A 15,343-nucleotide genomic window follows, 5' to 3' on the forward strand; every position below is an offset into this window, starting at 1 on the left:
GCTTACTTCATTATCCGCTAGAGCGTGAAGGTAGAATATTGGACTTACTCAAGATTGGATCATTTCATTAAGAGTCGACTGCCCCACTTGCAACCACAGCCATCTTGACCATCTCTTTCAAGGTAAAACCGTCCATCTGGTGTTTACGTTTTGAAGCGGCGCGGCACTATTACAGTACAGTACAGTACTGTACACTGTACGCTACTGTACTGTACTGTAGTTCCCGCGCAAACTCGGTCCGTACTGTACAGTACAGTACAGTACAGTACAGTACAGTAAGGTACTGTAGAAGTCCACAATGCCATGGAAACTAGTCAGTGAAATCCGATCAGATTACTCATTGCACTACGGACTTGCGGACTGTCTGCTATGAACTAACAAATTCCAAAATATGGAGAACCTACAACGAAATATAGCGTCCTATTATCGATCGAAAGATCCTATTAGAAATTTAAAAATTAGGTGAACACTCTATCCTACATGTAGAATAGAATTCGTCCTTTGTATAGCTCAAATGTGATAATAAACTTATCAAATATAATATCATTGATGATAACTTGGATCCGTTTCCCGAATCATGAATGGGTGGCGCTTAGCATACTGGATCGACATAATTGAAATTTAGCAGATAGAGAGTTAATGTTTTAACTCTTTATTTTTATGTATTCTATTTAGAGTCACATTGAAGAAGGTTACAGCGGCCAGCGTAGTGCCGACCTTCGCCCATGAAAACAAAAAGCCAAGTGATCAGATTGAAATGCAAACAATAAAGAAGGAAGATGAAAGTATGGAATTGACGCAGATATCGATTACGTATTAAACTTTGCTTTCACTGTTTTTGAATACATAAAATAAGACAGCAATATTTCCACGATATGGCATTTGTTTAAGAACTCTTATAAAATATAATGATTATATCGTATTTCAATTTCTGTTATAGAAACTGAGAATAAAGCCGAGGAATGTGTTATTGGATGGCAAGAGAAACTGTATTGTAAGGTAAACTGAACGCAACATCATATAACTTTTTAATAAGATAAAAATATCGAACGGATAATGTTAATGGTTTATGGTATCGCTGAAATAAGTTATCAGCTAATGTCAAATCTCATTTAGAGGGAAACAGATTATTATGCTGATTCGGAAAACTGTAATAGCGTCCTGGATCACCTTTATCATAAGGAAGTTCTGTCCGTTAGGTAAGATACAACAGATTTTTCTCCATAAATTGATTAATCATTATTACTGAGCGTTAAATTGTTAAAATGAGTTCTAATCCACTCTAAAGTAACGCTTTAAATTGATCAACGTTAGAAATAGCAGGACAAACAAAAGGTTGTTTAGTTATGTGGATCATGATAATTTTGCCGATGATGAGAATGTAAGTCAACTGATTCGATATAGGATAGAAATTTAATAGTAGAGCTCTTTAACTCTTACTAATGGAGTAATGGAATCATATGATATAAGCATGAGTTATGCTTCTAACTTGCAATGCACCTTTTACTTGAATTGAACTCAAGTTTACAGACGGTACTTCGATAGCTTGGATTACTAATAATAGCAATTGCTGAATATTTATTACTATATTTTTTGTAGAACGACGATGATGAAACAATCTATGTCACTCCTGTTGCGAAACGCATTTCTAATTTAAGAAGAAGACGCTTAGCTAATAAATCAATGGGAGATAGAGCGTAAGAGATGACTATAAATACGAAAACCAAATTTTTTTAATTAAAAAAACTCTATCTAATGCAGTAATTCCTACGAATAAATATTAGAGACAAAGACGGCAACAAAGTGGCATTGCAGTTCAAGAACCCTATAAGCGACGATTCCTCTCGCACCTTATCTAAATTAATTGTTCCAGAGCAAAGCATGTTCATAATGGCAGATTTAAGCAATGACGATAGGTTGCAAAGATAATTTATTATTGCCGTATACACATAACCTTTGATTTACTGAGCATAATATTTTTTATTTATAAATAAATCAGAGAGCCAACTAAAGAGGACGAATACGTGCTATGTTCTGTTACGGTAATGAGTTGGTAACTCTCTTTCTTCAAATACTTGTTTCACTATTAACGTTATTATTTGCCGCATATAGATTAATAGTAATGGATTAATTTCAATTAAACCGGATTTTAATACGTCAAATTCCTCATATCGTATAGTTACTAAATCAGAATATCAAGGTATTGCTGATGAAACATTATGTTTAATAATACTAACCGATTGAAAAATTCTCAAGCATGTGATTGTCATTTTCCGCAGAGGTTTATGAATATCGTTTAGAACATTGTAGCAAACCAATGTCTAAAGTAGAAGAAGATAGGGAAAAGAAGGCACTTAAAGAGGTTGTTAGCTCTCCACATATTAAACCAGATATGATATTGTATTCCTCATATATCAATGCCTACATTATACCAATCTCATTCGTAGCTTGAATTTTAATCTGATATATCAGATTTTAAATACTAAGACCTTGCACCTATTTAGTTATATCAAAGGCACGGTGCTTACCAAGCAAGTCTAATCGGTACAGAATTTGCAACACCGGTTAGTTACAAAATATTACTTACAATGCTTTTTTCTTCTAACAATTTGTCAATTTTAAGCAAATGTTAACATTTGATCGATATTAACTAATAATTAGCCACCCTCTGGAACTTTAAGAGTAAACATCTTTGGAGAAATTAGTACGTTAATCAATTTACATGCATCTAAAGAATGATATTTTTCCGCGATTATTAAATATGAATTATCACAACTTTTCTGTAGATATGGCAAAGAATTTTGAATACAATGATATTTATATCCACTACTGTTTATATCTTACAACTGGTATGATCACTGGAGCTATTTCACGCTACATACATACAGACGGCTGCGGTTTAGCTAATTACTTACCTGCTGCTGTTGCTGTTGTTATAATTTAGAATGGAAAACAAGAGACTCGGACGTAATTGCTGGCTTTACCCAAATTTCTAAGTGCAAAGGCGATAAAGTATGATAATTGCCCAGTAACCTTAATTTTATGTAATTTTATCGGCTACTTTAATGCTAAAAATCAAGTAATTTTATACTTACAACATATGTCTATGACTTGTGGTAATTAAGGAAAAAACTGCTCATTTTGGGCATCCTTTCGAGTTTGAAATTACGTATGAGAAAGCAAATTTTAACCAAGGTATGTTCGGAATGTCTAGATGTATACATGCGCTTTCAAATGTATGTTCCATTCAATTTTTTAAGCATTCGTATTTTTTAAACACTATTAAACATCATATAGTTGGTGTATCAGAGTGGCCACAGTTATTCATAGAAGTAGTATCTTGCGATAGTTGGCAAAGATATCGTATAGAGGGATACGGTTATACCTTAATACCGCAAGCTCCAGGTATGATTAACTGTGATAAGTTGTAGTATAATACATTTGATAGTAGTAAGCTTATAATATGTTAATACAAACGTAAATTTACGCTTTAAGCGACAAGTAGACATGACAAACTGTGAGAAATCGTAGTACTATATGCATTATGCTGTAGTTATAAACTTAAAACTGTGTTAATATAACGATACAGGTAATTTAAGTGTTTAAAAACTAGCAAAAATCATCTTACCAATACATTATTATTATTATAACAGGTATGCATAAAATCGAGATTCAGACGTGGAGACCGGTGGCCCCCGATTTAGTTTCCGAAATGAGAAGATTTTTTATTGGTGGTGCACCTGAACTTAACGATATAACTTATGTTTCACATCCTGCAGGAAGTGATGTAATTATAGCAGCGTATTTTAATGATATAAAATATTAGATTTAATGCTTGAAAGGTATTAAAAGACCAAAATTGTATTGTTGAACGATCTAGGGGCCATGTCTTAGCAAATATGGTTTAAAAACTGCTAGTTCGGGTAGTGTTACGGTTAAAATGAATGTACTGCAGCAATCGCAGTAAGAAAGCATGATTTTTATCTCAACAACCGTCTTGATAACAACAAAATTGGAATTCCTACTTTTCAATAATGTATCGATCCTTATTTTAGATTCTTTGTGGATAAAACAAAGTCTCGTAAGAAGGTTGGAACGTTGCTTGATAAACTCGGGTTAGTTTTTTCGCTAAGTTACATTGTGATTATGCATTCAATAATGCCAGTAAAATCTGATAAAAATTTACTTAAGTAAACAAAGTTAATTCTGCTACATTTATTATTTCCTTTAGTGGCGAGGAGACGCAAGCAGCTTTGGCTAAAGTAATCGGTAATAACTATGAAAGCACTATAGTTCAGTGAAGATAATATTTACTTTTTATTTTTAATAATATTTATGTCCATTAGATGCCTTTCAAAAAGCGCGAAATCGTTTAAAGGCAGCACGAGGAGAATTAGATGGAATCTATTAGTGATAATTAAGTACGGCCAATACCTCGTGTGTATTTTATCGGCAGTTTCCAGTTTTGGAGATTAAAATTTTTGAAGTCAAGATCTTGACATCCACTGAAGCCAAAGAAACGATAGCTGATATTGAAAATAGTAATGTACAGTTTCGTATATATATAGCTATAAATATTTACTAACTTATTTCATCTGTAAACTAGTTTGTTACTAGTGCTGCTTGGGATTACAAATTTTGAAACATTCTAATAGGCAGGTTGTAATTTCTAGAAAGAATAACAATTTTATTTGTAACGTAATACCGTCTTTCGCTACAAATTCCTTTAACTGTAAATAAAACCTACGAACTGCAACTTATATTCATTTAGATATCATCCATTTCGCATGCAAATAAAGGCGAAGCTGATATACGTATCTCATTGGGTTTATATACAATTTATATCCATAGTAGTTAGTAAACTATTACGTAAATTTATTTTAGTATCCTTTCATTTTATTTCTTGAATGAAATTTTGACCTCAATTACAAAATTTGCTATTTAAAATATTCTCGGTTTCACTTGCAACAGAGGTGAGGCAGTGCTGATGTACACAATAGCCTCATATTCGATTTCCGTCGTAGTTAGCAAGCTATCAGATAATTTTTTTAATATCCTTTAAAATTACTTCTAGGGTGTAATCTTACACTTACACATGTTATATTTCATCATTTTAATAGATTAATTATTAAAAGTTCTTGTATGGCGTATACAATTATTCACCGCTACAATCAAAGAAACTATAAAATTTTTCCTCTTAACTTTCAGCTAGAATAGGGGTTTGTACGGTTGCGTCATAAAGTCGTTTTTGCAACGATATTGAAGAGATCACTGATGTAGTCATTAGATATTAATTTAAGCCCTGGTTAAGGTGAATAATAAATATTCACATTATATGCTCTCGCTAATGTTCACCCCTTAACTTATCAGAGGTAAAATAGCATTGATCATATTAAAAACAATCGTAAATCTAGTATTTTAATTCAATTACCATGGGATATTGCTACCGTCATAACCTAACAGTTTTCCGCTGTCACTTAAATTAAGATTTTCGATAACATTCATCATCCCTTTTATTGACTCTTCGACAAAGAGAGGTGCTTTTGGACCACCTAGATCAGTACGAACCCAGCCTGGATGCATTGTGATAGCGATAATATTTCTTGGAGCAAATTCAATAGCCATACTTTTTGTAGCCATGTTAAGTGCAGCCTGATGTAGAATGGATATAAAAATACAACCGAATTTAGAGTTATGATTACGTGGACCTACAGGTGAAATGCTTCATGTAAAAATTGTTAGTGTAGTAAAGCCAATGAAGGTATGCTTACTTTACTACATCTGTAAGGGTATAAGACTCCAGATTCAGCATTATTTGATTCGATAGAACCAAGGATACTAGACATATTCACAACAACTGCAGGTAGAAAGATATCACGAGTACTTGATGGGTTTGATGCAGCTCTTAGTAATCTATAAAACGCCTGGAGAATAAAGGTTATAATCTATTAGCAGATTTTAAGTTAAATACCTCACTAAATAGTTATGAATGGTCAATCGAGGTGATTCCAATTGTATTGATGAATAACGCCGCCTACTTATACCTTAGTTAACATGATAGGTGATGAAACATTAACATCCATAACTTTCATGAAATCGCTTCTGTTCACCGTTGGAATTGGTCCGCCATTTATTGATATTCCAGCGTTATTAATAAGTAAATTTAGGCCATTACCGCCGACTTTTTTGTTAACAACCTCAACAGCAGAATGGATATCTTGATCATTTTGAACATCTATGAAATAGTGGCGTAGCCAATAATTTAAGCTAGTAATCTCTTTGGCAAGTAGTATAGGTGGATGGATGTTTTATAACACTAATATGAAGTTATTCACTAGAATAATGGAGTTGTTTTTCATTAATGTATAGTAATTCTAATTATCAGGTCAACAATCACGCACTCATTACTAGTCGTTACTAAGAGGTAGCTTATGGACGAATTTTGTAGAGTAATAATATATCATCAGCATAAGATCATACCTAGTTGTACAATTTGAACTTTAGAATTTTCTTTAGCAATGGAGAGCAATTCCTACGACAGAGAAATCAATAATACATCTTATGTACAGCTTGTAACCATTGCTGGGCATTTTATACAGTAGTATGAGACTACCCATAGTCGACCTCGGTTGAAGTGACAAGATATTTAATCTATTTCCTAATTCATGCAATGTTTACAAACAACCAAGTTAAATGACAGATTGCAGCAATCTGCTACAGAGATTATAATAATCATTAATTCCTTGCAGTTTAATGCCTCTAATTTGCTTATCGAGCCGCTATACATTCATTGCAGGTATTACAACGGTTCCGTAAGCATATCCTCAACCATTGCTAAAAACCTGTACAGCGCCATGGTTACACAATACAGTACAACTTTATTCCTCAGGCATTCTATCCGAGCGACAAGTTCATGTACAATATATTGCTGTACTACGAGTTTATTACTGTAATATGCAGATTTCTACTTTCTATCCACATTCGTATACTGCATTATGTCACATCTTGACATTATCATTATTAAAGAGAACAAATCAATTCTCGATACATAGTCCTAGTTTACTACTGCCATTTCAATTAACAACTCACTTGAGCATCGTTTGGCTTGCGGCAAGCAGCAAAAACATGTCGATAGTTTTCATTTTTAGCCAACTCTTTGGCAAACTGCAAGCCAAGACCTCGGTTCGATCCAGTTATAAAGACTGCTCTATTGTACGCCATATCCTGCACATTCACAAATTAGAGCTGCAAGTATTAAATTCAAGTTTTAGCACGGATTACTCTTAGCCTTGATGACTTCTAGCTCATCTCATTTCAGCTCGATAGGGTAATGTTATCACGTCCCAGTCTCAAACTGGTGTCCAGTAGGCAATAAGTTTAATGTAGGCCCCCATACAGTCCATTTGCGTATGCTGGTAATCTCAACGATCCTTGATCCTGCGGCTTGCTCTTTTCACCATAGTAACTGACCCTTGACCACAAGGGTCAAGGAAGCCACAAAACTGTGTTACTACGTATCTTGTCTTGACAGGACTACATGTATTAGTTACTATCGCAGTCCACGACTGTATGGAGTACTATATAGTCTTTCCGGACTTGGGCATCAATTGCAGAACACTACTATACTATTCCAAAAGCACCCCATATGCTCCATGGAATGAATTAACTGGAACTACTTAACAGTCTACTGTTTCGTGATTGTTTATAAGAGCATCGGAAATCGGGAAACAAATGCTAAGAAATTAGGCCAGATATCCGCCTGATTTATCGTACTTTAATCAGTAAATATAAAAATAATAGCAGTCTAGCACTGTACAGGATTAGGGATAAAAGACAAATGAGGATACTAAAAAGAGTCTAGAATCTATACTAGCCAGACTACATTACTGCAAGACAGTGGCTAATAGCTGCTTTTATGCATATACCCGTTTATTGATCAAGATTTTATGGAGGAAGAAATGAAATCTTCTATTCCTTCCAACGTACAGTATGACAAGAGTAGTGTAGGACCTGCCACTAATGTACTACTCTGAATGTGATGCCTTCATAAAACAGCAAATAATAACAATTCTCACGCTCATGGACCAACAGGAATGGTGTATTATTTACTACTACTGTAAAAGAGAAAAGATGCAATCGTATACGTAATTTAAAAAAGTGTATAGATTAGTTTAAATAATTCTTGCTGCCTACATCACGTTCTTAAGGAAGTTCATCACAGATGAAAGTAAACGAATTTCATACATTATGATACAGATCACAAAGACAGTAAAATTTTTGTAAACGAATAAAACGCAGAAGCAGTTAAAAAGTCGAGAAATTTAAGATACTCGTAACATTCTGTGTGGGAGTATACAAGACATACAATTTACAATAAAATTTTAATAACTCTTTTTCGTATTTACAGTGAAGGATACGGTACACAAGTATTTCGCCAAATTTATAGCATGGCAAAATTATTTAAATTTACACAAAGTAGCAATAGCTTCAATTAACTTAGGATTACGATTTACTGTAAAAGTTAATTAAAGATATGCCAATACCAACGCCAAATTTAGCGACCGGTCCAACGTTTATAGCTTTGATGTAATAAATCTTAATCTAGCGAGTTGTCAATGTAGATGTGTCTACGTAGTAAAGGGATGGTAACTTACTAGCTGTCATTATCACTAGCCTTATTAGGTGAATCGACAGCTTTATTCGAGATTACGTCTTGTGGTACGTTTGTGCTTTCAGTTATTTCACTCTTACTAGGGCACGAAGCAGTTTCGTTAAAACTAGCCGAACTTAATTCAGTTAGTTTTTGAGTTGATATAGGAAACGTTAGGGCTGAATAACGATAAGGTGAGTGAGAAGCTATATCTTCACTATTACTTAAGCCCCCTGCATTAAGCGGTATGACCGAAGTTGGCATAGTATTTGGAGGTGGGGATATTGGTTCCGTAGCTAACGGAGAATCTTCATCGGATGTGATATCTTCTATACCGTCACCAGTCAATTTTGCCGCTTTAACTACATTTCTGCTATCGCTGCTAACTATGTCCATTTGTTCTACTTCTACTGAACTGTCAGATGATTGATCCTCTTCCGGTAAATTTTTCTCCTCTACCACGTCATCCTCGTTGTCTGAATTACATTTAGCTTCTATGACGTCTTTGCTGCACGAATCTTCAGTAGCATCCTCTTGTGGATAGCTTGGCTCTACTGATTCTTCTTCTGCAGGGTCATCAACTACACACGCATTATTCGCAGATTCGTTACAGGGACGCTCTGAATCTTCACTAGTCCGCGATTCATAATAATATCTAGAAGTATTAGCATCAGTTCCGTCTAGACCGAGACTCATAAGTGCAGCTATCGCAACATTTTCTTTCGAGTCATTTTGGTTACATGCATTGGAATGACTAGCGAAAGGCGCTAATTCAGATTGGACAGTCTCGGAAGCTTGACTCTCATCTCCTTTTACGGGATCGTAGTCTTCCTGCTTTGAATCAGAACTAGCTACAGTTATGATTTCGCTTTGTTCCATAACATCGTCAGAGCTCCTTTGCACTTCATCAGTTTCCATCGTTGACATACTATTATCCACTTCAACTTCATCCATTTTAGTCTCTTTGGTATCCGATACGGAAACCTGTGACGCCAGCTGAGTCTCGCTTGGCACTTCAACGGGTTCAGTCGCTGTTGTCGGAGCATCTAAATTCTCTTCCTTACCTTGGACTAACGATTCCATCTCAGAATTGGATGCGGTAACGCTAACATCTTCTGATTCATTTTCTTGATCGGCTGCTTCTAGTTTTGATGAAATCGTAGTTGTTGGAATATCTTCAGTTTTATCCAATGGATTGGTGTCTACTTGAATATCATGCTGGTCTTCCGGGTTGCTTACGACTGGAGCGTTCAAATTTGAATTATCTTTATTATTAGAATTAGCACTCTTTGCTTTATTTGTTACATTAGAGGTCTTATTGGATTTAGCATCACTTTGGCCACTTGTACGAGAAGATGTACGATGAGATCGATTGCTTTGACTGCCAGATTCATTTTTTGATTGCTTAGAACTACCAGAAGAAGCGCCCTGCTGAAAATGATATTATAAAAAGCAACTAACGTTAGAGAGGTACGAAAACGTAATTTATTTCAATAATTATAATCGCTTACGAACCTTATCCATTTTACTTTGCAACACCAACGCTTCCAAATTATGCTTTTTCTTATAATTAAAATAGTAATTTTTACACTGGGCTTCTGTTTTTGTTATTACCATGCGAGAAATTTCAGACCACAGGCGACCATGAAGTTGTAGGCCTAAAGCGTAGCGCAGGTAAACAAAACAAGCTATAGCATATCAATTGTATTAATAAAGAATAATTGTAACCTTAGTTTGCTAACCTTGCTTTGCGATTTCAATTTCAGCCTCGGTCCAACGTGGAGTTTCTAAATTCAAGACGTAGTAGGCAAGGAAAGATTGGATACCAAAATTAATGTTGAAGTAGTGAATGATTGAAAAGTTATTTATAAATTCAAACAGTTGCACACGAAATCTTACCGACTCCTCGGTGGTGTTGCCCATCGGTACTCTTTTTGTCAGGATTACTATAGCAGAGCATGATCGCACAACCTGTTATCCATAAAATCATCTTAATTGTGATATTACAGTACTTGTTAAATACCTTGATGAAGAGGATTCATCAATCTTCATAGTTTTGGCACTTTTCGGTAGATCTGTATCACCCCTTATTTGTATATCAGGATTCATAGGACTGTTGTCATTCATCTAAAAATTAATCGGTCAAACTATTACACAAGCATTGTGGCAAAAAAACGCAAGCTACACAAATGTTTCGAAAGATAAGATATCCTCGAAACGCTTATGATACTGATGTTATTTAACTGCCTGTGCTATCTGGCTAAAATAATATTAATATGACGCATTGAATTACATCTTTCAATTCTCTCTAAGTGAACTCAATAGATAGATTCTTATTCGCACTAATACTTACTGTTACTCTTCTTTTTCGTTTTCCAGTTCTATAATATTGCTTATAATTTACTTTTTTCTTTGTCATATAGTAAAAGTGAACACAGTCTTGGACTGACTATAGTTCAAATGGAGATATGATTGCAGTTATGAACCGATTTTTGATTCAATCATACGAAACATATAAATGGGCATTTGGAATCAAACGATAAGTTATTAAATACAATTATACCTTGTTATAAAAAAATGAAGCGATGGTGAAAAAATCCTTTGGATATAAAGCAAATCTATGAAAATGTTGTAAAAATTAAACACTCAGTTCGAATAATGCTTTAAACTAAACTTCAAAATACTGTAAGCTTACTTCTCAACGAAGAGTTTCTTTTCTTCTTCAGTCCATATACTTTGAATTTTTCGTTGTAACTCAAAGGCTTTGATGTCAGTAATAAGGCCTTTTTCAAGGGTAAAGTAAATATATTATTTTCTTTAATCAAAGGATAACTTACTTTTTTGTTAAGCACTAATGCATTACTAACCATTATTATTTACGAATTTAACCATTTTATCATCGTCATCTATCATCTGTGGAGGGTAAATGGCTAGATCTTTGACCTCATCGTGCTTTCGCTGTAACAAAAAAATGTATATTTATTACAACAGCAGTACAATGAAATCTGATGAACTCATTTCAACCAGCACCTCACAATATTCTGATGCTGTATCACCCCCATATTCCGGTTCGCCTCTGGCTGTATCCGAACGAGTGGCTGCGCCATAACTTCTGGTTCCAGCTCTGATAAGAAATTATTTAATTTATGCAAATGTTTAGACTAATCCTATAAACCTAAGGGTTATAATTTAATAATTATTATATAGATGAACCTTGCAATTCTTTCTTGATACTCTCGATTTTTTTTAATATCTGGAAAAAATCGTTCATACAATTCCCTAGCTTTCGCCTCTCTATTCCTATGGTAACATGTTAATAAATCAGCGGTGTTGAGAATTTAGAGCATAGTCACAAACGCAACCTACTTCCGCTTTGGGTTATTTTCTGTTCGGCTAAGTTTTTTATCCCATAACGATTTCATTTTCTCAAAGTCCTTCCTTAACTGGATCATCTATGTAGACATCATATTTCTTGAGTTTACTTATCTCAAATAATACAAAGGTATCGCGCATAGGCATCACGTATTATAAAATTATCCTATTAGTGTTTTACCCTATCAAATTTGGTAGCTCTCCTTTCACTAATAAACCTCACCAGTTTAAAGTAGGTTTCTTCACGAAATCTTTAAAACGAAATTAAAAATGTGTAATTAATTTGTATATTTATTTATCGTTGTGCATTAATTTGCAAAGCACCTTTCTAGATTTTCATGAAAAATAGGCAAGTCCGAAGGTTCTCGATATAATGGTTCTGTCTTTGTGTACGTGTTATAATCTTTCAAGTCGTTATACGATTTTTGCGCTTTCGTCTACAAGAATTTCCGAATAATAGATGACAATCTGTTATGACATACAGACTGAAATTTTAATTCGCATTGCAAAGCATTTAAAAGGCTATGTATGAACAATTTACCCTATTATCAGAGTAGATAAGCTCAATAAGACTATTAGGCTTTTTTTCCTTTATTTTCTCAACCTTTTGTACGCTTTCAACAGTTACACTAGATTCAGCTTCTAATCTTTCCTACATTGGAAACGTATTAACGGATAGATATTAGAACAAGTTTAATTTAAACGATGAACTTTCAAGTCATATCTAAACCAATTACTCAACAGGATAAATTAATACGATTTGAAATGTAAAACAGCATGGCTGACTTTCATTTTACGCAATATTTTACGTAGTAATGTAATGTATTATAAGTATTACTTAAATTCTTCTATATCTACTGAGATGAAAGTATACTCTTACAAGTATGCACGTATAATTTTCTTAAAGCTATCAGTTTCGAGTTTAATAGATCCTTTATGTAATACCTGTTTTTTCAGAAGATCTCCTATTTCTTGCTCAATCTTAGTTATTTCCATATCAATACTATCTAGTGATTGCAATAAATCTTCCTTCATAGTTGAAGTTGGTCGCTGTTGGCTTTCTTGAACATCGGCTTTAACTTCATCTTTGTTTTCATCGTCAGAATCTGTTAAAGCAGATATACATCGCAGTATTAGTCGTCATCATAGCTCATCGGTTCTTTTCGTAGCGTTTTTATAGCGATTTTATATGATAAAAATTTTTCAAAATTAAACACAGAACTTTACCTGATGATGAAGACGGAGAAATCGCTTCGAACTCAGTATCTAAAGGGCGTTCATTCTAAATTTACAAATTACACACTTAAATATAAGCAACTTACAGCGTTTGATCATAAAGTTTTAGTTTATGTTGTAACATTTTATCATTGAAAGTTACCTCTGATTTTATTTTTACTGTAGGAGTAGGCAATTGATCATGTGGGATTGCGGATGATGTATGATGAAGATTGAAACGTTTGGCAGGAGATGGAAACTTTGATGTTCTCGGAGAATGACTTTTGTTGGAATGATGATAGGTGGAAGACCTGCATTGTAGATTAAGATAATTATAATATATATGGTAATGATGATACATGTTAGGAGTATCTTAAAAGAAATTAAGGGATTAAATTAATATCTACAATGATTTGCAAGATAGATCGAATTATCCACCGCTTTAATGCAAAGGACAGATCAGGTGGTCATTAGAGCAGAATGTCTACCGCTAGTTCAACACACTAAGTTCGAAATATATGCTGTACTACCAGTTACATAGGCTCTCTTTGATTTACCTTTCTTTTCCGCTATTGTGACTATGAAACTCAGATAACAGGGACAATCTCTTAACTGTCTTGCCATTGTAAATTCGATCACTGGTATATAATGATAATAATGCAGCGAATAAAGAAGTTAATAAAAAAATAATTTAAACATGATATAATAACGGTAAAACAAATCGCTCCCGAGTATACATGACTATGATAATGTTTCACATCTGTTGTACTTCTACGAATAACTATGTTTTACTTTAAATTGTAGCTGATACTTGAGATAGGTGTATTGCCTAAGCAAGTTACCTCATAAGAAAAGTAAATAAGTAGGGTAACATTTTATTTGACGACATACTTGTAGTTAGAAGAGTCATGGCTGTCTCTGTTATTTTCCTTGGAGTACTGCCACTTAGGCGGTATACTGTTTCCTTCGCTTACCTAAAGATTGCATTTATTTAATACTGTAGGCTGAAGTATAATTTCATCATGAAAATGGTTAAGCATATATTATATCCATTGATCGCTAAATACAAGTCAAACAACACTACAGTACTAGACATATGAGTCTTGCATGCACGATTAAAGGACAGAAATAATCTCTGGACAATGGCATCAATACGAGCTAATAGCTTACGAAACTCAGGCTAATACATCTATATCCCTACATAACACGGTCTATGAGTACAACAAGTAGCAATGACAGCATGGTAGTGGATGGTAAGTTGTGCAGGTAATTGATATTTTTTGTAGGTAGGTCAGGTATTCTGAAACCTTACAAGATATAATTTTAGATGACATTGTCACTATAATCACTCCAGTACGTCCAAAATATGGTATTAACGCCATCTTTAATTGCCTATGTTAGCTATTACGTTGCATCCAAAGGCTAGTACCTTTGCAAGAATAAGTTGTAACTGAAGACTATGTAAAATATCCTTTAACGATCGCTATGAAACATAACAAAACGGTCGTTACCTTCCAACATCGAGCGCAATCATTGACGATAAAAGCACTCATGCTAAATAGATTAATCGCCATTTTTAAACCCTTGAAACTATGACTAACCTGTTTAATGTCTGAACTTTGTTCATCCATGCTGCCTATAGGCGTTTCATTTTGAAATTTTGGATTCATATCGCATGAACTCGGTGGTTCACTATTACTGATCCACGGATGACAAGTGTATTTCATGAAGCAAAAATAATATTGCAAGCATATTGATTTTAAAATAGATAATTGACTTTCAATCTAACAAGAGCATTATCAATACTCTTTCTTTGAATTTAAATGATAATAAACAGCATTTAAGACTTTCCATCTTGTCAAGAAGGATCAGTAGCTTACCTTTTGATCAGGTTTTCAGCCATTTTAATCCGATACGACAATCATCATTTGCAGAATTATTACAGTTACTAGGAGATTGACAGGTGTACTACTGTAATGAAGGTACAAGACCGGACAGACGGCAGCCGCCTTGAGCAAGGAGTGCATAATGTTCATCATTTAGTGTCCAGTACACTTGTTACCGTAATACAGTTTACTATGACATCGCGCGCAATGTTGTTGTTGT

At 34.2% G+C, this 15,343-nt stretch overlaps 3 protein-coding genes across 3 annotated transcripts; 1 reads left to right on the forward strand and 2 right to left on the reverse strand.

The window, feature by feature from the left end:
* Positions 1–391: 391 nt before the first annotated feature.
* Positions 392–4,411, forward strand: TRIADDRAFT_61316 (uncharacterized protein; the record flags this gene model as incomplete). Its single annotated transcript, XM_002117256.1, has 21 exons — positions 392–462; positions 676–785; positions 941–999; positions 1,117–1,199; positions 1,315–1,381; positions 1,600–1,697; positions 1,785–1,916; positions 2,000–2,042; positions 2,113–2,200; positions 2,280–2,362; positions 2,505–2,564; positions 2,662–2,704; positions 2,787–2,849; positions 2,945–3,012; positions 3,126–3,195; positions 3,298–3,405; positions 3,654–3,787; positions 3,881–3,963; positions 4,056–4,115; positions 4,232–4,269; positions 4,347–4,411. The coding sequence occupies 21 exons, from the start codon at positions 392–394 to the stop codon at positions 4,409–4,411; spliced, it is 1,626 nt and encodes a 541-aa protein (XP_002117292.1).
* Positions 4,412–5,427: 1,016 nt separating this feature from the next.
* On the reverse strand, positions 5,428–7,221 carry TRIADDRAFT_61317 (uncharacterized protein; the record flags this gene model as incomplete). Its single annotated transcript, XM_002117308.1, has 5 exons — positions 5,428–5,652; positions 5,772–5,924; positions 6,045–6,235; positions 6,481–6,532; positions 7,090–7,221. 5 exons carry the CDS (start codon positions 7,219–7,221, stop codon positions 5,428–5,430), a joined length of 753 nt encoding a protein of 250 aa, XP_002117344.1.
* Positions 7,222–8,653: 1,432 nt separating this feature from the next.
* TRIADDRAFT_61318 (uncharacterized protein) lies at positions 8,654–15,140 on the reverse strand (the record flags this gene model as incomplete). The annotated part of the gene is made up of 22 exons (XM_002117309.1): positions 8,654–10,081; positions 10,166–10,308; positions 10,393–10,437; positions 10,550–10,596; positions 10,674–10,777; positions 11,004–11,099; positions 11,214–11,268; positions 11,346–11,433; positions 11,518–11,608; positions 11,681–11,774; positions 11,864–11,950; positions 12,017–12,102; positions 12,204–12,273; positions 12,347–12,459; positions 12,564–12,674; positions 12,968–13,128; positions 13,250–13,304; positions 13,401–13,548; positions 13,795–13,875; positions 14,129–14,211; positions 14,839–14,935; positions 15,118–15,140. 22 exons carry the CDS (start codon positions 15,138–15,140, stop codon positions 8,654–8,656), a joined length of 3,306 nt encoding a protein of 1,101 aa, XP_002117345.1.
* Positions 15,141–15,343: the final 203 nt, after the last annotated feature.

Source organism: Trichoplax adhaerens, genomic scaffold, assembly GCF_000150275.1.
Source record: "Trichoplax adhaerens TRIADscaffold_23 genomic scaffold, whole genome shotgun sequence".
Lineage (NCBI taxonomy): Eukaryota > Metazoa > Placozoa > Uniplacotomia > Trichoplacea > Trichoplacidae > Trichoplax > Trichoplax adhaerens.